Source organism: Polypterus senegalus, chromosome 1, assembly GCF_016835505.1.
Source record: "Polypterus senegalus isolate Bchr_013 chromosome 1, ASM1683550v1, whole genome shotgun sequence".
Classification (NCBI taxonomy): Eukaryota; Metazoa; Chordata; class Cladistia; order Polypteriformes; family Polypteridae; genus Polypterus; species Polypterus senegalus.
Genome location: NC_053154.1, coordinates 207,108,665 through 207,134,213, shown reverse-complemented (window position 1 = coordinate 207,134,213; position 25,549 = coordinate 207,108,665). Strand labels below are relative to the sequence as shown.

General features: G+C 35.8%; 1 protein-coding gene across 2 annotated transcripts; it reads right to left on the bottom strand.

Moving 5' to 3' along the window:
• LOC120518934 (membrane-spanning 4-domains subfamily A member 4A-like) lies at positions 1-25,549 on the bottom strand. Of its 2 annotated transcripts, XM_039741970.1 has the most exons (6): positions 25,369-25,549; positions 19,110-19,220; positions 12,515-12,568; positions 9,786-9,902; positions 6,784-6,900; positions 1-226 (listed from the first exon to the last, which is right to left on the bottom strand). In XM_039741970.1, the coding sequence occupies exons 1-6, from the start codon at positions 25,522-25,524 to the stop codon at positions 62-64; spliced, it is 720 nt and encodes a 239-aa protein (XP_039597904.1). In that variant the 5' UTR covers positions 25,525-25,549; the 3' UTR covers positions 1-61. The 2 variants fall into 2 exon arrangements, with proteins under 2 accessions (XP_039597904.1, XP_039597907.1); XM_039741973.1 differs by lacking the exon at positions 19,110-19,220.

Here is a 25,549-nt window from a genome sequence, read left to right as displayed (position 1 = left end):
CCTCGATGCAACATTTAATATTACAATTTTTATTTAAAATGTTACTACTGTATTACATAGTTTAAGGAGTCAATTTTTGGTGAAAACATTCATAAGGAAGATAAGGAGGAGGAGGAGGAATATTGTAAGTCATCTGCTGGGGTGTAGTGGGGTAATTCGGGGCACTTGCTGAGGCAACTTCATGTTGTGTTAACTGTATGTCACACTGTTGACCAGCAGTCATGGGCTGAAAGATAATTACAGTGAAGAACAATATTAGAAATTAAATTTGCACACAGATTGAAAAAACACTTTATAAGTATAGTAGAAAGTAAAGTTTACTAATAATATCTCAAGTCCCTTAATTAAAAGATGTTAAGATATGAATCGCGGGAAAGCATATTATTAATGCAACATAAAAACTGTATTAATAAGAAACCAGACCATTTAAAGTTAGACAATGTCAATCCTTTCTTCATATCTTAAACAATACTTCTCAATCTTGGACTTAATTTTATCTTTCCAAATATAAATATATAAAGATTGTGGCAAAAGTAATGAGTGGACTGATTTTACAATTCAATAAAGATATCAAGAGTTTTCAATCAAATGTGCATACATTTGTTTACTCTTCTACAAAATTCCAGTTCAAATGTACATGCAGGGAGGCACACCTAAGAGAAGGTCCATGCAAGTAATGAGTCATGCCCTGTTTATAGTAGCAGAAAGCATAATCAGGTAAACCTAACAGAAAGTGCCTGTGCGTGTTTTGTCTAGTTTTATTAGTAATGATATTCATGAGTGTGTCCCAGATATATCCAATTCATATTTCAATTGTGGAGCTAGATGTTAGTACAGGCTCCTTCAAGTTGACATGCGAGGGATTTATGGAACAGCATCCAATATCAAGTGCTCTTTGGAAATGTTTAGTTCAGCAAAAGATGAAGAAGTGGAGTACTTCTAGCTCTGTGAAAAGTGCACACTATCCAAGAAAGCCTTTTGTCCATAACTTGGAGTTACTGCTCACACTGTTGATCATATGTGGTAGATGGACGTCCGAAGCAGAACTCCGTTAGTGGCGGCATTCATTTTTCACTTATTTTTATTATCCTAAGGTATCCTGTATTTACCCAACTCAAGAAGGTTCAATTACAGTATATGCAAGCATATATACACATGAGCGGTAAGAAAGGGACTCAGAAAGAAACAGAAAAGAAACCCAAAGCTACACCCAAGCCTAGACAGGCATCAAGTACAATTTCAACCTCAAGGTATGGCCTTACAGAGACAGACCCGGAGCAGACGGGCAAAAGCACAGATCTTCTGGGACCCCGGCCACTTTATCATCTCCAGTTGAGAGCGAAACTGGGAGCGAATATGCAGGTGATGCAGGTCACAATAGCTTGTTGATTCCAGAAGATCCATTGAAACTGAAAATTGCCTTGCCTTCCGCGTTTTCATCTATTCCTTGCGCGCCGGGAGCATCAGCTGTAATAGGGCTTGTCACTTCACCTGGGGCGCACAAAGGCCAAAATGTTCTGTCCGAAGTGAAGGTAATGATCAGTGCAATGGCCAAGGCCATGTCCACCATTGCCACCGCTCAAGACATAAAGGAGCTCAAGAAAGATATAAAGAAAGAAATAGCTTACCGCATACAGGGATCAAATACCTCTAAATCTAAGAGTCTTATTGTGCGCTTCGAGAAATTACAATTTAAATTACATGTAATGTCCCTTCTCAGACAGAAACAAGATATTATATTTGAAAATATCTACATTCGCATTTTTCTGGATTTCTCAACCTCAACAGCTGCTAAGCGTGCAGCTTTTTACAACATTAAACAGCGCTTACGGAAAGCCGAGATCAGATACAGCCTCTTTTACCCTGACAAACTGAAAGTGGATATTCAAGACAAGCATTACATCTTTACCACTATGGAGGAAGCAGAAAAAGAGTTAAGAAAGCTGATTCCAACACTTTTTTGAAATATGATCGCGAGTCGCATCCTGTTCATGGCATGGCAAAGAAGATCTTGCCGTTTGTTTCATCCGCTTGCAATGATACTGTAACTATACATCCTTTTCCCTTCTCGGACACTTTTTGTTTATGCTTTAATTACAGTTATATGCGTGTTATATGCGTATATGAATGTATATGTCTAAGAAACTAATATTTTTTTTTACTGTTCTAAAGGAGACTGTTTAACATCATACCCTTGGTTAATTGTTATTGTTATTATCATATTAGGGTTTACTATGTTTATTCAGGGCCACTTTTCAGACCATTCCCTGGGCTTACTATTTTACTATCTCAAGATTGCTGACGATTAGATTTTATGTTTATAGTAATTCTTTTAATATAGTAAATCTTTTAAATCCTTGTAATTATAAAATTCCAAAGTAACAATAGCCTTCAGGGCAATAAACTCCTGGGAAAATTGGAAATTAAGGTCAAAGCTGCCTTATTTTCAGTTAAGACTTAAAAATGACAATAAAAGCTCAGAAGCATTGTCTCAAAGGCTGGAATTTAACTTTGTGAGCTGGAATGTTAAAGGCCTGAATCACAAATTAAAGAGAAAGAAAGTATTCTCTCACCTAACAGGTCTAAACGCTAAAATAGCATTTACTATAGTAAAATAGTATAGACACACTTATTAAGCAAGGATCAGTTTCGGCTGCACAAAGACTGGACTGGCCAAATATTCCATTCCAGCTTTACAAAGAAAACTAGAGGTGTGGGAATTCTTATATATAGAACAGTCTCAATTTTAGTATCAGATGTAGTATCTGATCCTGAGGGGAGATATGCGATTGTCATAGGCGATTTATTTAACTGTAAAGTGATTTTAATAAATATTTATGCACCCAATGCTTATAATAGGGAATCCATGCAAAATGTATTTTCATCCATTCCCAATGTGAACACTCAAAATTATAATGGCTGGGGACTTTAATTGTGCTTTGGAAAGGAGACCTCCTATATTGATGCATGGCTTATCACAACAGATGAGTATGTCAAAAACAACATGTCTGTGTGTATTAGAAATGGGACTCCTACACATGAACATCTCAAGTAAGCTTCAAGTCCTGACCTCCACGTTTCGTCAAGTCTTAAGTTAATTATGATTACATTCAAGCAAGTCAAGTTGCGTTGCTGGATTTAATCAGGCAATTAAAGATACACACACACCCCATTTGTTCAAGAGGCGTGGAAGTACAAGATTGGCTTAAAAATTGAACCCTATGAAAGCCTGGTGTATCATTCCATTAATTCCATCCAGAGACCATGCCAGATCAGACTAACCAATTCATACTGCAAAACAAAGGTAATGAGCCATTTGATCTCTAGACACACTGGGTGCCTAGACTCCTAGCAAGAACAGCTGCTATCCAGCCAAGTTGCATTGCCGTAATTTGCCACACTCCTTTGCTTTGCCTCTAGTTTAGCACATTAGGAACTTCAATCTAGAGCAGGGGTCTCCAACCTTGACCTAGAGAGAGAGCTACTTTTATCAAATGAAAACGGCTGAGAGCTACTCATGTTTTCTAATGTTTATTTCAACCCAAACAAACTGAACATTTGCCTGAACATTTACAAAATGTTGGTGTCCACAACTCACATTTTGCATTAAAACATCACAAAAAATATTTAGTTCACCTGTAAGTGCGTTTTGTATTTCTGTATGCATTTTCTAGTGTATCTCACACAATTGAATTAAAACATGAATGCTGTCAAAACAAAACAATGCAATTACAAATACACAGATATTACTTATTCATTTGTCATTTTGTTACATGTCACTGTTTCACTTCACAAGAGTATTTACATGTCCAGTTGCACGTGTGATGTATATTCTGTCTTTTTTAGTTAGTGAGATGACTAGCACTGCATGGAGTCAACAAGAGAGGTGTATGGTGGAGTGTAGCCACTTAGGTGCAGTCTTATTGAGTCATTTAAATATTCATCTGTCAGTCTTATTCTGAACTTTGATTCATGACATTCATATCAGAAAAGGTAGAGTCACAGAGGTATGTAGACCCAAAAAAAGCAGACATTTTCAGAGCTGCTTTGTGAAGATTCTTATAGTTATCTGGCTCTGCTATGCTCCAGAAATGCTGAGAATGCTGTTGAGACTTAAACTGCACATTATTTTGAAGGTTTACCAATATATAATATATAAAATCCAATGTCTGTCTGTCTGTCTGTCCACTTTTCACGAGAGAATTAATGGATTTAGATCAGGTTTTTTTCTATAATTTGCTTGAACATTCCGGTTGATTTTGCAACTTCTCTCATTTCGCTGTGTATCATAGCTTGCGGTACCAATTTATTTGCGCGAATCCGAGAAACATGCAGTGGGCCAGCTTCAGGGCATGTTCATTAACTCCACTTAGCTAGCGAACGAGAGAACAGTTGAATTCAACTTTGATATTTAAAATAAAGTGTTACTTAGATCTTGATGAGTTTCTCTTAAGTGTATGCCACATTGAAAAGATAGATTGCAATTCAGATTGCGGATTGTGATATGATTTTTTGGAAAGATTGCCCACCCCTAATTTGACTAATTAAGTTTTCAAATTTATGTAGGATTCATTAACTAGAATACTACTTGGAAAAGGGTTCCAAGCTACTGGTAGCTCGCGATCGATGTGTTGGAGACCCCTGATCTAGAGACTGTTACTCTATAAGGCATGAATAAAACTGTAAACATGCTGTCCTGTTCTGGTGCTCTGTCTTACCCCCTCATGAGTACAACTACAGCTGTAGACTTCAACTGCATTTCCTTGACAGGCAGGTGAGTGTAAACATATTACGAAAATAGATGAAGATTTGGAACATTCAGGTTTACATAGTAAAACAGTTTGATGGTAAGAATAGGGTCACCTCAGGACTCCTCTACGATGAAACACTTTGTAATTGATCTCCATTCTAGGAGTACAGAATAAGCTAAGCTGCATGGTACACTATTTTACTCTCCACTGCCACTGCTAAGATTGCCACATATTCTAATTCTTCCCAAGGAGCTTACCGAATTTCCCATTGTTGTTTTTGGTAGAAGCATTTTTAGGTGTTGTTTGATGACGTCTGTTTTTCTGTGTATAAAGTGGTTTAAAGGGTTTTTGGCAAGGCTAGTGGCCATGCAGTCATCCCCCTAGTAGTAGGGGGCTTCACTCGCCAACCCCCCTGCCTGCACTATGCGCCAGCCACTTCCCATCTCTGCCACTCACGTATGTGGATTTCACTTTCACCAAACAACAAATCCAAAATCCAAGAAAACTTCTTTGTCTGTGTTTTGCAGATAAATTTTGTGTAAAGTGCAATACTTTTGGAAATATGGATTTGTATCTAATTATTGACTGTAGAATTTCTAATACATCCGATCATTTAATTCCTTCGAGTCTATATTGCATCGTTTCTCCATGATCATAAATATAAACCTGACAGAATTATGGTTTCTTTGAAATTAAACTTGTAGTAGCTTTCATTGTTGTGGGACCACAGATTCAAATATTGTATGGTCATGAATCGTGTAAATCTACGTTCTGAGCATTGAATGATGTGAACGCAAATAGATTATTGTAGATTTGGATATTTTGCCTGTAATGTTTGTGGATTTCACTTTCACCAAACAACAAATCTTTTAATTCTCGCGGATACGCCTCTTCATTGGGAAGAAACACTACTTTTTCCTGATGGCAACACGAATTAGACAATCTACAAGTCTCCGACTTAAACTTTAAAGCTGAACAATATCTACATACTTCTGGCATATCACCTATGTCCATATATATTTAATCTCTTTTTGCTGTTCCGTTATTTCACCAATTAATAATTTCCTTTTGATAGCGCTCATGCGATCTTTACTATAATTTTTTTGAGACTTTTGAATTTTAGTACTTTCATAATTTCTAACCTGCTCTGCCTCTTTATGACGTTCTACTTTGTCTTCTACTCTTTGTCTTTTATTTCCGACATCCGCCTGGACCTGTTAGGTTTTCAACTCCACTTGTTCCAGGCTGATTATTACTTTCCTTATTTTCTGAATTTATTTATTGTACTTTTTGAATTCTTTTCTCTCCAACACTTTTGAGTCTCTTTTCAACTAGCTGCCCTTTCTTTGAATGTATAAAATTATTGTCCATAAAAGGACCACATCAAAGAAAACAAATAGTCTGTATGTCTAAAAATACTGTCCAGAAAAGCTTCTTTAAAGGATGTAACTGAGGACTTTTCATATTTATAGGAGCTGAGAGCACATGAACTGTGTCTGACAATACACACGAATGAGAAGTGATTGTAACGTGTATGTGGTTGTAAATGTTTGAGAGGAGGGCAGGACTTTTCAAAATCTCTTGTGCCGCAGGACTTGAAATTATCTCTTGAGGAACTTTAAATTATCTCCGAGAATGTCTTGTCGCAGGATTTCTTTTTATAATAGAAAGACATACATGGAACAAGTACTTACTATACCATCATTTTCAATATTGTCAAGCATTTCTTGGTAATTGCAACATGCTCATTACTTTTGCTTAACCCGTGTATATTATTAGTCTTTGAACTTTCTAAGACTGAACATATCATGTCGGGTAATATGAAAGTGAAAAGAGGGTAGTCAGTACTCTTATCAAACACTACCACTTTTCAATCAGTATTGCTTGGAAAAATTTTATTTGCTTTTCCAAAATTCTGTCGTCATCTCCAAATATTCACATCTTTTTATTCACCTTTTTATCTTTACGTCCACCATATTATTAATTTCATTACACAGCATGAGGCTTTCCTTTACGTTTACTGATGTCTTACCGTATCATTGCAGCAGAGAACTTTGCAAGAAAAGGCTGCACTTGAAATGGCCACACACAACTCGAGCAGCAGAAACACCAGCAACACACCAACCACACCATTTTCCAACTGTGACCCCTTTGAAGAAAACATATTTATGATTACAGTCTCAAAAATCCAAGTTATACCATATAAGTAACAGAACATTTTACAGTGTGGTGCAAATACACTGCATACTTGTAAGTCTTGGAATTGGTCACTGTGCTCCTGCTAAAGGAAAAACAGGCCAAGTTTATTCTCATGGTAAAAATTAGAAATTTTTAAATGAAAGTAGAAAGGCAGCCTCCAGGGATGTTATAAAGAGTGGATTTGTTGGAGCCCAAGATGGAGAACTGAATGCGAGATAAACCTCAAAGTGTAGTGTGAATGGAATAATTGAAAGGAGATATCAAGAGTGTATCTTTATATGCTCCTGATATATAAATATCAATGGCAATTGACATTTAAAAGTTTTTAAGACAGTTGTAAGACTATCAATGATGTGTGAAGTTGAGACACTGGCAATGAAGGGAGCACAAGAGAACAGATCAGATGTGGCACAAATGAGAATGTTGAGATTGATGTGTGGAGTTACAAATAAAGACAGAAGAAAAAATAAGATAATCAGAGGTACATCAAAATCAGAAGATTAATCTAAGGAAGTACAAGAAAGTAGGTTGAAGTGTTATGGACATGTGATGAGGAGAGACAATGAATATGTGGGAAAATGGTGATAGGAATGGAAGTACAGGGGAAGAGAAAATGAGGGAGACCAAGGCAGAGATGGATGGATAAAGTAAAAGAAGATCTGAAGGAAAATGGTCTGCAGGTCTGAGTTGTATGGAGAAGGTTGACCAAATACATTGACATCACCTAGAAGTGGAAGAAGAAGGAGAAATAGAAAAGAACAAAAAAAGAAAAACAAGATGTAGTAGCAGTAGAAGTAGAAAAATCTGCTCCTAGAACAGTTGAGGGCACTGTCCACGATATGGTGGGCAGGGCTAGCATCAGGGAAAAATCTATGGGATGCATCTTAAATTCTGCATGGGGAGGCTGTGAAATTTTTGTTGAAATGAAGTCATTGAGACTACCCAAGATAAACTTTACTTTTACTTTCAGCTCCACTAAACAGCAAAGTGACAATGTAAAATCATTACTAAAATCAGTCAGATTTTCTAATTAACTGATATTTCAATATCCAATTAATAATTTCTGAAAAAAAGAAGTACTTGTTATCTTTGACCTCCAACATATACCAATCCTAACAGATTCCATGATCTTCAGAATAATATATTTTGACATCTCAGAGGAAGACTATTATGAGAAATTCAGAGAGGAAGTGAGACGAGCACTGGGTGGAGGTGAAGACACGATAGATGATTGGAACACTACAGCTGAAATGATAAGGGAGGTGCTTGATGTGACACATGGAAAGAGGGAGGAAGACAAAGAAACTTAGTGGTGGAATGAGGAAGTACAGGAAAGCATAAAGAGGAAGAGGTTGGTGAAAAAGAACTAGAATAACAAGACAGATGACAAAAGTAGACAGGTATACAAAGAGATGAGGTGCAAGGTGAAGAGAAAGGTGACAAAGGCTGATGCTGCAGGTTAGGGTGATAAAGGATGCAGAAGGAAATTTGCTCAGAAGCAGGGAGAGTGTGTTGAAAAGGTGGAAGGAGTACTTTGAAGAACTTATGAACATAGAATATAAGAGATAGTGATGGCTGGATGAAGGGGAGATAGTAAATCACAGTGTACCAGGAATCAGCAAGGCTGACGTAAAGAGAGCTATGAAGAGGATAAAAAGTGGGAAAGCAATTGGCCCAGACAATATACCAGTGTAGATATGGAGATGTTTAGGTGAGATAGCAGATGAGTTTCTAATTAGATTGTTTAACAAAATCTTGAAAAGTGAGAAGATGCCTGAGGAGGGGAGAACAGGTATATTAGTATCAATTTTAATGCATAAGGGAGATGCGCAGAGCTATAGTATTTACAGAGGTATAGAATTGATCAGCCACAACATGAAAACATGGAAAAGAGTGATGGATGCTAGGCTGATAGGGGAGGTGGAGATCTGTGAGCAGCAATATGATTGCATGCCAGTAAAGAGTACTACAATGCAATGTTTGCTTTAAGAGTGTTGAAGGAGAAGTACAAGAAGGTCAAAAGGAATTATATTCCGCGTTTGTGGACTTGGAGAAAGCATATGACAGGTTGCCAAGAGGGGAATTATGGTACTGTATGATGAAGTTGGGAATAGCAGAAAAATATGTGAGGGTGATGCAGGATATTGATAAGGACAGTGTAACTGCGGTGAGGTGTGAGGTAAGAATGGTGACAGTGGGATTACATCAATTGGCTCTCAGCTGTTTCATTTTTGCAATGGTGATGGACAAGTTGACAGATGAGAACAGTTTGAGAGATGGAGGTACACACTTGTGAGAAGAGGAATTAAAAAGTCAGTAGGAGTAAGACGAAAAGGCATGACGCAGAGCTGAAGTGGCTACGATTTTTGCTGTTAGTAACACGGGTAGACAGGATTAGGAATGAGCATATATGAGGGACAACACAGTTACAGCAGTTTAGTGGCCAAGTGAGAGAGGCTAGATTGAGATGGTTTGGGCAAGTACAGAGGAGGGATGAGGGGTACATTGGAAAAAAAAATGTTGATGAAGGAACTGCCAAGCAAGAGGAAGAAAGGAAGGCCAAAGATGACGTTTATTAATGTGGTGAGGGAGGACATGAAGACAGTCAGTGTGGCAGAAAGTGGTGTAAAAGACAGTGATAGATGGAGACGAATACTCTATTGTGGCAAACCCTAAATGGGAGCACCCGAAAGATGGATATATGTAATGTACATACTGCATTAAACTGATACATCAGTTTAACAAATGATTAATGAATATATAGTGTGAAGGAATTAAGCTTTTTATCACAAAGAAAATAAACCACTTCAAATTAACACAAGGAATGGTACTTACATATGAATAATATCTGTCATAGAAATCCATAAATATAATCAAATGTATACCACATAAGATGATTCCAATACCAGATGAAATGCTGCTGATGATATTCATGGCTAGGTTTCCATTAATCTGTTAAGAAAGATATCACTTTAAATTGGCATGCCATATTGATAGTCATCTTCTATAATGTGTATGTATATATATATATATATATATTTAATATATTTCATTGTCAATTCATCTTTTCAACAAATCATCAAAATATATAAGAATAAATACATTTATTACAAAAATGTGTTGTTGCTACATATTTGCTTAATGGATAAAAATCACTGTGGCTTGTGTTCTCTTAAATACAACCAAACACATTTAAATTGAAAAATGCTTCATTAATGGTATGAGTGGCATATTTCATATAGCTGACTTTAAAGTTAAAAGGCACATTCATTTAATGCAGCTTGTAAAGGAATATTAATTTCATAGTGGTTACTAGACATACTATGACTATATGTCTTGTTAAACCCTGAAAATGTAAGGAAAATTATTTCACTTTTACTCCAAGGGGCACAGTGTTAACATGCTGACCAGAAGAGAACAGTCTACCCTATCCCTAGAAACCTCTTGCTGCTCTTCCTGTGATATTCTCAGATGTTTTCTAGGGCATTCAGAAAGATATACAGTTAGGTCCATAAATATCTGGACAGAGACAACTTTTTTCTAACTTTGGTTCTGTACATTATCACAATTAATTTTAAATGAAACAACTCAGATGCAGTTGAAGTGCAGACTTTCAGCTTTAATTCAGTGGGTTGAACAAAAAGATTGCATAAAATATGAGGCAACTAAAGCATTTTTTTAACACAGTCCCTTCCTTTCAGGGGCTCAAAAGTAATTGGACAATTGACTCAAAGGCTATTTCATGGGCAGGTGTGGGCAAGTCCATCGTTATGTCATTATCAATTAAGCAGATAAAAGGCCTGGAGTTGATTTGAGGTGTGGTGCTTGCATGTGGAAGATTTTGCTGTGAACAGACAACATGCGGTCAAAGGAGGTCTGTGAACTGTAACTCCCCCAATATATACTGAGTCTGCTCTGGGACGTGGCTGGTTGAACACTCATGGAAAGGCCATACTAACACCCCAACAACAGACAGTTGTTCTGCCTTGAGGTTCTCTCATATTCATTTAGTCACAGAGACAAATCTTGCTACTCGTCACAGGAATCTCAACCCTCCAATTAGAATTCATGTTCTCATTCTTTTGGTCACTACCCAGAGCTATTTAGAGAGGTGAGGTTGGGGATGTAAATTGACAAGTAAATTACAAACTCTGTCCTAGAGCTTGGCTCCTGTTTTACCAACCATGGTCCCATATGATGTCTGCAAAACTATGGCTGCTCTAAAAACTATTTGGTTTCTCTCACAAACTTCTTTAACCTTACTTATGAATAAGACCCCAAAATACTTAACATCCTCCATTTGGGACAGCTGCCCACTACTTACCTGTAGAAAACAAGCTACTCCTTTTGGGAGAAGAACAATTGTGTCTTTACTGTATTACTGTATAATTCAGTCTTTCACAATCTAAGGTTTAATTCAAACAAGCATTGTTTTTTGCCATTTACAAAATTTTAGAGCAAGTCACAGTTTTAGAGCTGTAAAGACAGATATTCATAGAGTTTCATGCCTCAATAAGAAGTATTCTATTATACTAATGGTTGTTATTAGCAATAAAAAAACCTAACCAACTGACTGCTAAAGCAAAAACATTTTAAACAAAGAGTACATGAGCAGTAGAATATAAAAATCAGAACAGGAACCTTATTAATCAGATCATATTATGTTGTTATATCATATGATCATGTAGTAAAATCCATTCTGTGGCAGTGACTCTGTGTGCTTCAATGTCTTTGCTTAAAGCCAATGCTTTATTAAAAGATTTTTAAGGTTAACATGCAGCTTCTTTGTTTGTCTAACAGGGGTGAACATTACAAATGATTCAGATGAATTTCCGAAAACTCCTTACGTTTCCATTAACACCAGAAGCTTAAACAATGCTGACAGCTTAAAGATGTTTTTTCATTACAACCAATCAAGTCTAAAGCAGTTTAACACTTTAACATTGTTTGCATCAAATATAAGCAATGAATATTTGCATATTTTCCCATAGAAAAGACAATGAGGACATTTATTTTTTTTAAATCTGCACAAGAAACTTTTTTTCTTCAATATTTGCATACATGCACAGTTTCATTAGTTAATGCTTACACTTTTGTCACTGGTATAATTCACTTCACACTGTATATTATATAATACAAAATTAAATCAACTAGCATACGCAAATGTTAAGAGTACACAGTGTGGGTAATGCTCTGAGTACGTCTTGTACAACATGGCTTGAAATGGAATAAACAAAACAAAAGATGCTACTACATCATTAAAAGCATTTGTATGTATAATCACTAGTTTAAGATCCCTCCTGGTTCAGCTTTTACTTCTGGAATAAACAGACATTTGTAATAACTGACCCCTAAGATGGACGCTTGAAGAAAACTCCTGATGGCACAGCAGACAGCTAACTATTAGAAACTAGGTTACTTAGTGAGAAGAAGTTCAGACAGCATGAATTGTTAAAAGCATATTACGATTCATAATATATTCTCCTGGATTAAACATTTAATATGCCTAAGAAGAAAAGTTCATAGAACTTGAAAAAGAAAGAGCTTCAGCGATTTTAACTTACCAAGGATTTCTGATATCTGTCTGAAGCAACACTCAAAGATCCTGAAATGATATACTGAGAAGAAAGACAGAAAATGTCACCTGTTGGCAATCTGCAGTCATTCAATCCTAAACTGTAAATCACTGACTAACAAGTAAATATATTCAAAAGTCTGGAAATAGTCTATAGTGTTGTACCTTAATATACAGTGAATTACATTAGACACTTTATTTAAAGCAGTTTGTCATTTTTAACACAAAATGTTGTTTATGTGGTCTACCTTTGCATTAAGTAGAGGATAGAAACTACATTTGCAGGTGTATTAACTTTATTTGGCTAATAAAAATTGTTATGTCTTCAAAAATTTCAAAAGATCACAGGGAACTTTACATCCACTAAAATTAACCACAGCTTTATTATGGGTTATCTGAATGTGTGAGAGGAATTTGCAGGAAATGGGAAAAAGAGTAAAGATTTATGTACACCCCTTGGTAAGACCAGTTCTTCATGAAGTTCTACATGAAGATGAAGCAATGCAAACACATGTCCAGAACTTTCAGATTTGGTTTAGCTTCACTTGTTGTATCATCCCTTCTATGCACAACCGTGCCGAGAACTGAGCTGTGTGGTGTACGCGCATTTTATTTTCTTGTTCGAGTGGTGCATTTGCAGTGCAAGTTCAATTCATGTTTTATAAAAATATAAATCTTCTAATACAGTAAGGGAAAGTCTTCAGAATATATAGTCACATTATACAAGTGGTAGGCAAGCTAAAGTTAGAAAAGGGGATTTATTAGAAAATGTAATGAACTTTAACAAAACTGATAATGTTATTTCTCAATGTAGTCTCCACCCTTCTCAATGCACTTGCACCACCTGCCTAAAAATGGCTGGATTCCAGCAGAATAAAAGATTTTCTCTTGTCCTCTCAACCACTTGTGCACCGCTTCCTTCACATCATTATCGGTCTTGAATCAACGACCACCCAGATGTTTTATTGCGGCCCAAAAAGGTGGAAATCACACGGTGCCAATTCTGGCGAATAACGAGGATGTGGCGATACTTCAAACTTCAGTTTCTCCAGACAAGCCTTGGTGTTCTTAGCAGTGTGTGGGCAGGCGGATGGCCATTGTCTGGAGCAAAAAGACTCCTTGAGACAGCAGTCCCTAGCGCTTGGATCAAATAGCAGGCTTCACTTTGGTATCCAGCAAGTCACAGTAACCTGCACTAGTGACTGTAGTACCCCAAAGCAAATAAGTGATTGGCAATAACTAGGATGCACAAGACAAGACAAAACCTTTTATTCTCCTGGAATCCAGGCACATCCAGGCAGGCGGTGCAAGTGCATTGAGAAGGGTGGAGACTACATTGAGAATTGATATTATTCACCGTTTTCTAAAAAAATCTCGTTTTCTAACTTTAGTTTAACTCCCCCTAGTATAACCAGTTAAAAGACACTTAATTTAATCTAATTTTAATGTGTAAAAATAACCTTATAGTTTGTTTTTCCCATGACAACAATTTTGAAAGAGACACAGTAAGTATACATGCACATGTGTATCATAAAACTGAAAGTAAAGGAAGTGTGAAGAAAGCACTGGAAACATATTTTATTTTAATTACCTTCTTATTTAAGTATGCTTTATGAAAGTGAAAAATAAAGCAGTTGAAAATATATAGTACCTGGTACATTTTACTAATTATATACAGGGGGTCCTCGGGTTACAATGTTTTGACATACAACGTTTCGAGTTTACAACGCTCACTCCCATAAAAACTTAAAAAAAATTGAGACATGAGAAGGAATAAAGGTAAGGATTTTTTTTACACTCATTTTTTCTGTCACTACAGTACAGTGTACAGTACAGTATATTTATGTCCTTTTCTTTTTTCTCAGGTTTAGATTTTGCGTTTTTATGTTCTAGATTATGATTTTGCAAACGTGTTAAGATAGGTAAGTGACTTAGGCTAGAGTGTGTTTCGACTTACACGAAAATTCAGGTTACGTCACTGTTGTAGGAATGGAACTGTGTCGTAACCCGAGGACCCCCTGTATCTATGTTTTATAAGATCGCATAGATTTATTTATTTTCCTTTGTTACTTATTCATTATTATTCTTACCTAATCATATTTGTTTTTTCTTTTCTTGTAACTTACTCTTTGACATCTTGTAAAGCACTTTGAGCTACATTCTTTGTATGAAAATGTGCTATACAAATAATGTGGTTCATGTATGTGCCAATTTATTGAGACATTTGTTATCATATGTAAAACGGGGGTTGAAATTACCTCAGACCTGGGACAACCCCCTCCTCAAATACTTGTGTGTTTTATTGCTTATTGTTTTAATATCAGAAAGAGATACATACAAAGCCAAGGGAATCTTGCATTTCTAAAGCCAAATATCAAGGCTAAGAAGATGGTGCTTATGCAGTAAATGATGCAGACTGCCAAATGACTCTAAATGTGATATCCTTCTGCTTAAGAAAAGTAGTGTGCTATTTCCTGGAGCCAGTAGTGTGTCTTTCTGTTGAAAGGTTAGAACTGAGCGGTCCACTCTCCCCTATAGAATGAGAGATGACCCCTCAATGGCTGCAGTAAAGTTTAGGATGAGCTAAACCTAAGCAGCACAGAAGCTCATTCCTGCATATTTAAAGGCCAGCTTACTTAAATGGTTTCATGCTGAACTCAGTTTACCTCATGGGCACCATTTAACCATATTTAGGTCTTTTGACAGCAACTGCATTAATCAACTCCATTCTGATTGCTAACTGATTATTCTTGACATTTTGAAAAATCAGCCATGCTTCAATCGTATCTAAATAGAAATTTTATTGTGCCTTTTAAGAATAAAAGTGTTTGAAATAGTGTTTAGTTTAATTAGCTATTGTACAGTACAGATGAAATACCTTATACAAAGCAAATCTAAGAGATCAACAATTTCTTCTCCTGTGGCATGTAAATGCAATGCTCGATCACAAATGAAACAAGGTAAACACCCCACATTCTAAAAATACTAAGGTAATCCTTGCAGACAAAAAAAAATGTGTTTTACTACATCAAATAGCACAAGAGATCATAATGTGGGGAACCAAAAAAAGGGTCTCTTTATTTCTCCAGTTCCAAAAATCTAAATAAAGTGTTCTCCCTGGTCACTTTCTATCTCCTAATCTTACTCTGAGGAAATACAAATTTTAAAATCAAGCAGAAATTCCAAATCATGCAGTACATGGAATCCGGTTGAGTAAAGTTTTCATTTATAGACATACATCAGCACCTAACCTTTTCATTCATAAAAATGAATGCCAGTAGCAGTGGTGTAACTTATATGCAGCGCAGGTGAGGCAGTTGCACAGAGGCCCATGATGACTTGACAAGAGAATAAAATGGTTAATGGTGTTATTTCCATAAATCCATACAGCTTAATTATGACTATTGATCTTTTATGCAGCTTACATGCTTAAAGTATCTTATTGATGCCAGTCAGTTTTTTTTATAGGATTTAATTTAACTTCACACAAGGAGGCCTTAAATTATATATATATATATATATATATATATATATATATATATATATATATATATATATATATATATATATATATATATATATATATATATACACATATATATTTTGTTCTAGTATCCATCCAATTCTAGTTATACTTTTGGTCAGTAGGAAAATATTCGCTAAAACATTTTCCAAATGCAATATGTCAGTGACTTTGACGTTTTATTTATATATATATATATATATTTATATATATATATATTTATATATATATATATATAAATATATATATATATATTATATATACATACAGTGGGATGCAAAAGTTTGGGCAACCTTGTTAATAGTCATTATTTTCCTGTATAAATCGTTGGTTGTTACGATAAAAATGTCAGTTAAATATATCATATAGGAGACACACACAGTGATATTTGAGAAGTGAAATGAAGTTTATTGGATTTACAGAAAGTGTGCAATAATTGTTCAAACAAAATCAGGCAGGTGCATAAATGTGGGCACCACAAAAAAGAAATGAAATCAATATTTAGTAGATCCGCCTTTTGCAGAAATTACAGCCTCTAAACGCTTCCTGTAGGTTCAATTGAGAGTCTGGATTGTGGTTGAAGGTATTTTGGACCATTCCTCTTTACAAAACATCTCTAGTTCATTCAGGTTTGATGGCTTCCGAGCATGGACAGCTCTCTTTAACTCACACCACAGATTTTCAATTATATTCAGGTCTGGGGACTGAGATGGCCATTCCAGAATGTTGTACTTGTTCCTCTGCATGAATGCCTTAGTGGATTTTGAGCAGTGTTTCGGTCGTTGTCTTGTTGAAAGATCCAGCCCGGCGCAGCTTCAGCTTTGTCACTGATTCCTGGACATTGGTCTCCAGAATCTGCTGATACTGAGTGGAATCCATGCGTCCCTCAACTTTGACAAGATTCCCAGTCCCTGCACTGGCCACACAGCCCCACAGCATGATGGAACCACCACCATATTTTACTGTAGGTAGCAGGTGTTTTTCTTGGAATGCTGTGTTCTTTTTCCTCCATGCATAACGCCCCTTGTTATGCCCAAATAACTCAATTTTAGTTTCATCAGTCCACAGCACCTTATTCCAAAATGAAGCTGGCTTGTCCAAATGTGCTTGAGCATACCTCAAGCGGCTCTGTTTGTGCTGTGGGCGGAGAAAAGGCTTCCTCTGCATCAATCTCGCATACAGCATCTCCTTGTGTAAAGTGCTAATGGTTGAACGATGCACAGTGACTCCATCTGCTGCAAGATGATGTTGTAGGTCTTTGGTGCTGGTCTGTGGGTTGACTCTGACTGTTCTCACCATTCGTCATTTCTGTCTATCCGAAATCTTTCTTGGTCTGCCACTTCGAGCCTTAACTTGAACTGAGCCTGTGGTCTTCCATGTCCTCAATATGTTCCTAACTGTGGAAACAGACAGCTTAAATCTCTGGGACAGCTTTCTGTATCCTTCCCCTAAACCATGATGGTGAACAATCTTTGTCTTCAGGTCATTTGACAGTTGTTTTGTGACCCCCATGTTGCTACTCTTCAGAGAAAATTAAAGGAGTAGGGAAACTTACAATTGACCCCCTTAAATACTCTTTCTCATTATGGGATTCACCTGTGTATGTAGGTCAGGGGTCACTGAGCTTACCAAGCCAATTTGAGTTCCAATAATTAGTTCTAAAAGTTTTGGAATCAATAAAATGACAACGGTGCCCAAATTTATGCACCTGCCTGATTTTGTTTGAACAATTATTGCACACTTTCTGTAAATCCAATAAACTTAATTCCACTTCTCAAATATCACTGTGTGTGTCTCCTATATGATATATTTAACTGACATTTTTTATTGTAACAACCAACGATTTATACAGGAAAATAATGACTATTAACAAGGTTGCCCAAACTTTTGTATCCCACTGTATATATATATATATATATAGATATATATATATATATATATATATATATATATATATATATATATATATATATATATATATATATATATATATATATATATATACTTATTGGTTGTCGTTGTGTTTGCCTCTTTTGTTGTTTAAAGCATGGTGGCACAGTGGTTAGCACTTCTGCCTTACATCTCAGATCACATTTTTTGGCCAGCATAGTTTGCAGATGCTTCACTAGCCCTGAGGGAAAATTCAGTTCCTCCTTCCTTGACTTCAATGCATTTCGTGGGGAAATTTCCAAATATTTCTGTGATTTCGCCAAACTCCGCAAGGTTTGCTCATTAGTAGCTACAGTACCATTGGCCTCCATGAGACAGTTTGCCCACTACTGGTTTAGATCAAGTTCTACTTTCCAAATAATTGTTTATCCAGTATTTAACACTGTTGATATCTCTGCTACTCCTTTATCCGACTGCTTCTCATTAGGGTATTTTGTGCCTACAATATGTTGAAGCAGGGGTCCTCATGTTCAGTTCTACAGGCTCACAGAAGCTGCAGGTTTCTGCTCCAAATCAATTTCTTAATTGGAAGTCAATCATTAATCAAGCAAGCAACAGTTTTGTTTTCATTTTTGTTAATTCACTTGTAGATTCCCAACCTTTAATTGCTTCTTATAGTTTTAACCAGCTGATAAAATAAAAATGAGACGCAAGTGAAAAAGGAACCGGCAGGTCAAAATCTAACTTGATCCCATTTACACCTCTGTGTATTCAACATAAAGTATCATTTATTAAAAATAAATAGAAGCGAGAAAAAATGAAGGACTAAGAATTAATAATCTGTTTTGTAGCACAGATTATTCAAATGATATTGACAAAAAGCGAAAAATCTACAGTATAAGGATGACCAGATGTGGCCAAATGAAAAAAGTGACAAGCCATAAAATTTTTAAAAAGTTATGTTATCAGCAAGGATTGGTTTCAAAAAAGGCAATTGGGCTGGAACAAAGACCTGCAACAACTGTGGTCTTCTAGGTCTACGTTTTGAGCACTCTTGGGATGAACTGTGCATTGCTATCGTAAGACTGTATATAAGTAATGTTAAAAACTTTTGAATCAGCATGGTTTTAGGATAAAAAAGCTAATAATAAAATAAATATAAAAAACTTACAAATATACCTCCCCAAAAAAGAATACCAGTATGTGAAAATGCGAATGAGAGACTTGAAAAAAGAATGATGCCAAGTAAGATATTTAGTATTCCAATCATGATCTGGACAACCTGTAAACATAAACAGAAGACAGTTGAGAGAAAAGAAAAACCTTTGAGGGCTTGCTCCAAATTATCTTTTATTCTGCCAGATCTCTTAAAAATTGTATTTTGGAAAATAAATATTTTTGCACAAATACTGAGGTTCTTTTAATAGTCTTTTGAAATGATCTGGCTAAAACTGGCCTTTTGAGCATCTCCTTGTGAAGACACAATTATCACATGTGTCTGCATGCACTGACCCCATCTTTAAATGAATAGTTAATCCAAGATCTTCTTCCAAAATAGAGTATAAACCTGTATTATCCAGCATTTCCAAGAGCTGTTACTGCCAGTGCATCTAGCTCTCTTTCCACATCAGTAATACATATCATAGATAAGACATTATTTTTTACTGAATATTCCACTCATCAGTTTTAACAGCAGGGTTTGCTGCTCTGAATTCACTTGCAAATTTAAGGCCACACCCAACTGAAAATGCCATTTACATGTATGTATTTTAAGCTGAGCATTTTAAACCTCTCATTAAGCATCTGAGGCAGCATGTTTTAATACTTTGAGTAACAAACACAGCTTTGCACACATTATAAGTTTATTTTGGTAAATCGTATATTCAAGGAATCTTCGGTTTTCTGTAACCGAAAAGGACTGGTTATCTAATAATTATTTTCATTAAATGGGCAGTCGTTAACATTTGGATATCATTGCATCACCAACCCAAGAAACAGATTAGTGCAAAGTAACTCATGTTGTTGATACCACTTATCCTTGAGAAGGTCACTATTGTAACAAGCAATTAGATTTAATTCTGCAGTATACCACTTTACCTTGGTAGGAACTCCTACTCGTATATAATATTAATTAAATTCATAATATACATACATCTACAACTTAAAATATTCTTATTTACTTTTTTTTATTGCAGTCTAGCTTGCCAAGCACAAAATTGAGCATTTATGTATGGATAGACAGATAGAATTTTGTCGCCAAGAGAATTTTTTCTTTTAACAGGAGCTCATTAAATAAATAAACAAACAAAAAGGCAGTTATATATATCATACACACACTTATTTGTTCATTGGTATACATTTTTTGTGGTAGGTTTTGAAATAGTAAATAAATAGTTCTGTATTTCTTTTACAGCAGAGTTTTTTCAGTGTTATAGGGGAAACAACATGGAAAATAACATGCTACGGTACTACACACTATTTTTTTCCATTTGCATTGTATTTGACAAGTGTAAAGATGTGCCAAGTGTAACATGCTCCTTAAATATGAACAAAATACAGTATGTTTTAATGACTGTTTTTATGCATTTTTTAAGGTTATCAGGACAATTCTTGATGTTCTCTTTGTTAATTTAACATTCGGCACAGATACCATTCTTAATTAGAGATAAAAAATTGGATAACAGCAATAAATAAGATTTAATAACTTTTTAAGAGCTGAAAGCATTGTCTGTTCCTAAGTTTTAGTCCAATCAACCAAACAAATTTTATCTCAGATAACCTGACCCTTACTTGGATGTTTTAGCACAATGGTAGCCAAAATAACTAATCATTGTTTGAAACAAGTTTCTTCAAGGTTAAAGCACTGGCATTGTCTGGATTTGTTGCTTACTACCAATTCTATATTTTACTGCATGCTTAACTGAAACATGGCAAAAACCTGGTTGGTGAGTTTCAGTGTGCTATGAGCTTGGGAGGATCCCATGGAGATTCAGTTAGTATGTATTTATGATAACAAGGCTAATGTTCTGGTTTAGAGCCATTTTAGTGGGGCGCAAAGCTCCAGAATAGAACCGGATTAAGACCAAGACTAAGAAAAGCTACAATATGCTTTTTGGAGTTGAAGAAGGGGAACAAAGTTGCATACTAACTTAGATCACCTTGTGAGCAGGTTTAATAAACATAGTACAATGAGTAACGTTACAAAATGAATTAAGCATGCTTCAGACATACTGTTATGGACACAAATATGCCATTAATAAAATATGTAAACTATATTTTATATTTACAGTACTAAAGGATTTGGAAATTGTAGAGGGAGAAGTACTGCTCAGATTAAATAGGCTGAAATTAAACAAATCTCCAGGACCAGATAATATTTACCTTCAAGTTCTTAAGGAGGCTTGTTAGTACATATATAAACCCTTGACACATATTTTTAGGAAGGACTGAAAAATGGCAAATATCCCATTGTATAAAAAGGGTGACTGGGTAGATCCAAGCAACAATAGGCCAGTGAGATTAACGTGCATCACAGGAAAATGAATGGAAGGAAATATTAAGGATAAGATTGAGCAACACATGGCAAGCAGAGGGGTATTTCTGAACATTCAGCATGGGTTCAGAAGAGAGAAGTCATGTTTTATTAACATGCTGGAATTCTATGAGGAAGCAACAAAGGGATATGATCAAAGTAGAACTTATGATATTACTTATCTGGACTTTCAGAAAGCATTTGATAAGGTGCCACATGAGAGGTTGTATATCAAACTAAAAGAAGTTGAAGTTGAGGGTGATGTTTTTAGATGGGTACAGAATTGGCTCAGACACAGGAAGCAGAAGGAGATGGTGCAAGGAACTGTAACAGAGTTAATTGGCTAATATATATATATATATATATATATATATATATATATATATATATATATATGTATATATACTGTATATTGTGGTGGATTGCGGCATTTTACTCCGCCCTCACCCCTGGCCGCTAGGAGGAGCTCTCCCGAGAGCATATATGGGCCCCGAATTCCAGCAGGGCCTCATGGACTATGTAGTTTTTATACACAGCCCTGCTGGATACCTTGGGGGCCACTGGGAGTCACTGTCGGGAGGCCAATGGACTCATTTGGACATCATGGGGTGAAGAAAAGTACTGTTTACCCTGACCCGGAAGGAATAAGGACTTGTGGAACTGTTGGGCAGAAAGACTTCCGGGTCAGGGGGAATAAAAGGACTCTGGGAACTCCCAGACAACGAGCTGAGCTGGGTGGTAGGAGGGCAACGCGTCTGGGAGTGGAGGATTGTTGATTATTGGTTTATTATTGTTATTGTGCTTTTTGAATATAGTGGAGTGGAGGGTGCTTGGTGCACACTATTATAATAAATATAATTATTGTGGCAATTTTACCAGGTGTTTGGCGTGGTACCTGAGGGTTCAAGGGAGCACGACTGCCCCTACTGCGACAATATATATAAAATTTAGATAGAAATCTAAGTTTGCAGATGATAACAAGATAAGTGGATTGGCAGATAATTTGGAATGCGTTAAATCATTACAGAAAGACTTGGTCAGCATACAGGATTGGGCAGATGTGTGGTAGATAAAATTAAATGCCAGTAAATGTAAAGTATTACATATAGGAAGTAAAAATGTTAACTTTGAATACACAATGGGAAGTTTGAAAATCAAAAGTACACCTTATGAGAAGGATTTTGGAGTCACAGTGGACTCTATGCTATCAACTTCCCAACAATGTTCAGAAGCCATTAAGAAGGCTAACAGAATGTTAGGTTATAGATAGATAGATAGATAGATAGATAGATAGATAGATAGATAGATAGATAGATAGATAGATAGATAGATAGATAGATAGATAGATAGATAGATAGATACTTTATTAATCCCAAGGGAAAATTTACATACTCCAGCAGCAGCATACTGATAAAAACAATATTAAATTAAAGATTGATAATAATGAAAGTATAACAGACAGACAATAATTTTATATAATATTAATGTTTACCCCCCCAGATGGAACTGAAGAGTCCCCTGCTATATCACGGTTCAGCTATCGCACCCCTGCTACATCACTTCACTCGCCCAACCCCGCGTTTGGTTTACCGGATAAACAATTTAAAGAGATTGTTATTTTCATGGGAATTTTTACATATGCATTATTTGAATTTTTACTTTAAAACTTTTGCAAAAACAATATTTGTCCTTTCCTGCTCTGGACATGGTTAAATCTCTTTCTCGCGGCACTTATAACATTGCTTGCATTGTGAAGGGGGGTCTGAATGCACGCTAAAGAGATCTTGGGAGTCTTGGTGCTGCTGGCCAGCTGTGTGTTAAGCTTGTCACGCTTTGCGTCAATCACTTAAAAGCCTGTACAGCAGCTGTCCTTTTGCCACTTCGCGTCTCTGCAGCTTGCTTTGTGAAGGGAGGTGGCTGAATGCATGCTAATCAGAAGTAGACTTTTGCAGCTTCTGCCAAGATGCCTATTCTGCTTGGAAGGAGGAGGAGGAGTTGGGAGGGGGGGTGTGAGGGCTGAACCATGTTCGCTCAAACCCACCCCTTCTCCAGAGGCGCTGTACGCTCCTGCCACTTCCAGTTGTTGGGGGTTTCCAGCTGAATACATGCTAAGGAGAAGTGGACTTTGTGCTGCTTCTGCCAAGATGCTTGTTCTGCTTGTGGCTCTGCGGGTCAATCATTTAAAAGCCTGTACAGCAGCTGTTTTCCTGTCTCACTGCTTTCTCTTACATGAAGTTAAAATGTTTTATAATAGAGAGATGTTATTCATATCCTTAGCCCAACATCCACATATCATATGTGTTACCAAAGTGTGTTTAAACAAGTTTACATGTGTTTAAAGCATGTGGGATGGGTATTTTAAGGCTTAAACTATAAAAAAAAAATTGTTTATTTATATGGTCTTTCTATATCGTGACTTTTCACCTATCGCTGATGGATCTGGAACTCAAATTCCGCGATAGGCAAGGGATCACTGTATTGTATCTAAGAACTGTACTACGTAGCCTGCCTTGATCCACAGTTAGAACTGTTCTCCCTTAGGTATACTGCAGCTGACCCTAACAGTTTGCATGTCTGTGAGAACTCTGCTCTGAGTATGCTTACCTCGGAGCAGCTTACAGCTGAGGTCATGGCAATTGTCTCTCTGTAATTGTTACATCTAATCTGAACATCAAATGAATACAAACTGAATGTGCGTTGTCTTTCTAGTGTTTGACTATAAAACCAATAATAAAATCTGGTCCTATCCCACTAACAATCCTCTATCGTCTTTGAAAATACAAAAGGTTTTTATTTTAAGTGATCTGACTTAACTACTAATTCCCCGAAAATCATCTTCATTTCCAGGCACAAATTATGCTGTTAATTTTCTTTTTTCTAGCATTTTGCATAATTTCCTATTTATTGTCCCTTACTTCAATTTAAATATTTGTCATTCATGTATTTTCCTCATATTTGTTTAATGTTTGACATCCTTTTCTGTGCTTTCAACTATTGCTGAAGTGCACTGAACACAATAAAGGTGCTAAATAAAATGTATTATAGTTATTATTAGTAGTATATTATGCAATATATTAAAATGGGCAATTTGTGCATAAATTAAAAAATATTAATGTGTAATGCATCCCACTTAAGGCGACATTAGCTTAAAGTAGATTACATTACTTCCTAAGAGTATTACAACTAGCATCATGAAGTTTCTAACCCGCTTAGTCCTCAACAGGGTTGTGGAGCCTATTTCCCTTATGACGTTAAACAAATAAAATTTTATATACTGCAAAATTTTACACTGTATACGCATCATTTTTCCATAAGTTGTGTTGAGTCTTTTTTATATATAAGCAAATGTGAAATTGCGTGTATTAAAACTAAATTAATTTCTTGGGTCAAATAAATAATAAACATTTAACAGTTCTAATAATAAAATAAAGGACCTAAACTTACTTTTCTTTAAGAATCATTTACAAATCCACCTATGTATAGGTAAGCACTGCAATAAATGTATTAAACAGAGATTATAGGCATACTGTAAGACATTGATGTTAAAATATATTTATAATATTGGAAATGTATTTTGTGTTCATATACATAATACTTGATAATGTTCACCTCTTTCATAAGTCGTTTTCGACAAATGCATCTGTTTAACAATAAATGTAAATAAAATATATACCGATAAGCACATACACAGCTACTGCATTTATATGATTTTACTGTACATAGTTTTCAAAAAATGAATTGTCGGAAATAATATAATATAATATAGTATAATATAATATAATAATATATATATATATATACACATACATTTATATTCATATATATATAATGAAATCCAACTTTAATAAAAATAGACATTTTTGGTAAAAATAGAAAGAATAAAATATGAAATACATACCCCCAAAGCCTTTGCTTCACCATTTAAATACTTTTTCTGGTTTTCTGAAAAATTGCAGGGAACAGGTCTAGAGCCTGCTGGGTTTCCCTGGACAGTCGAAGATACATAATAACTTGCACTATTTCCTTGCTGATGGTATACAGTATATGAAGCCATTGTAGCAAAAGCAGCAGATCCTCAC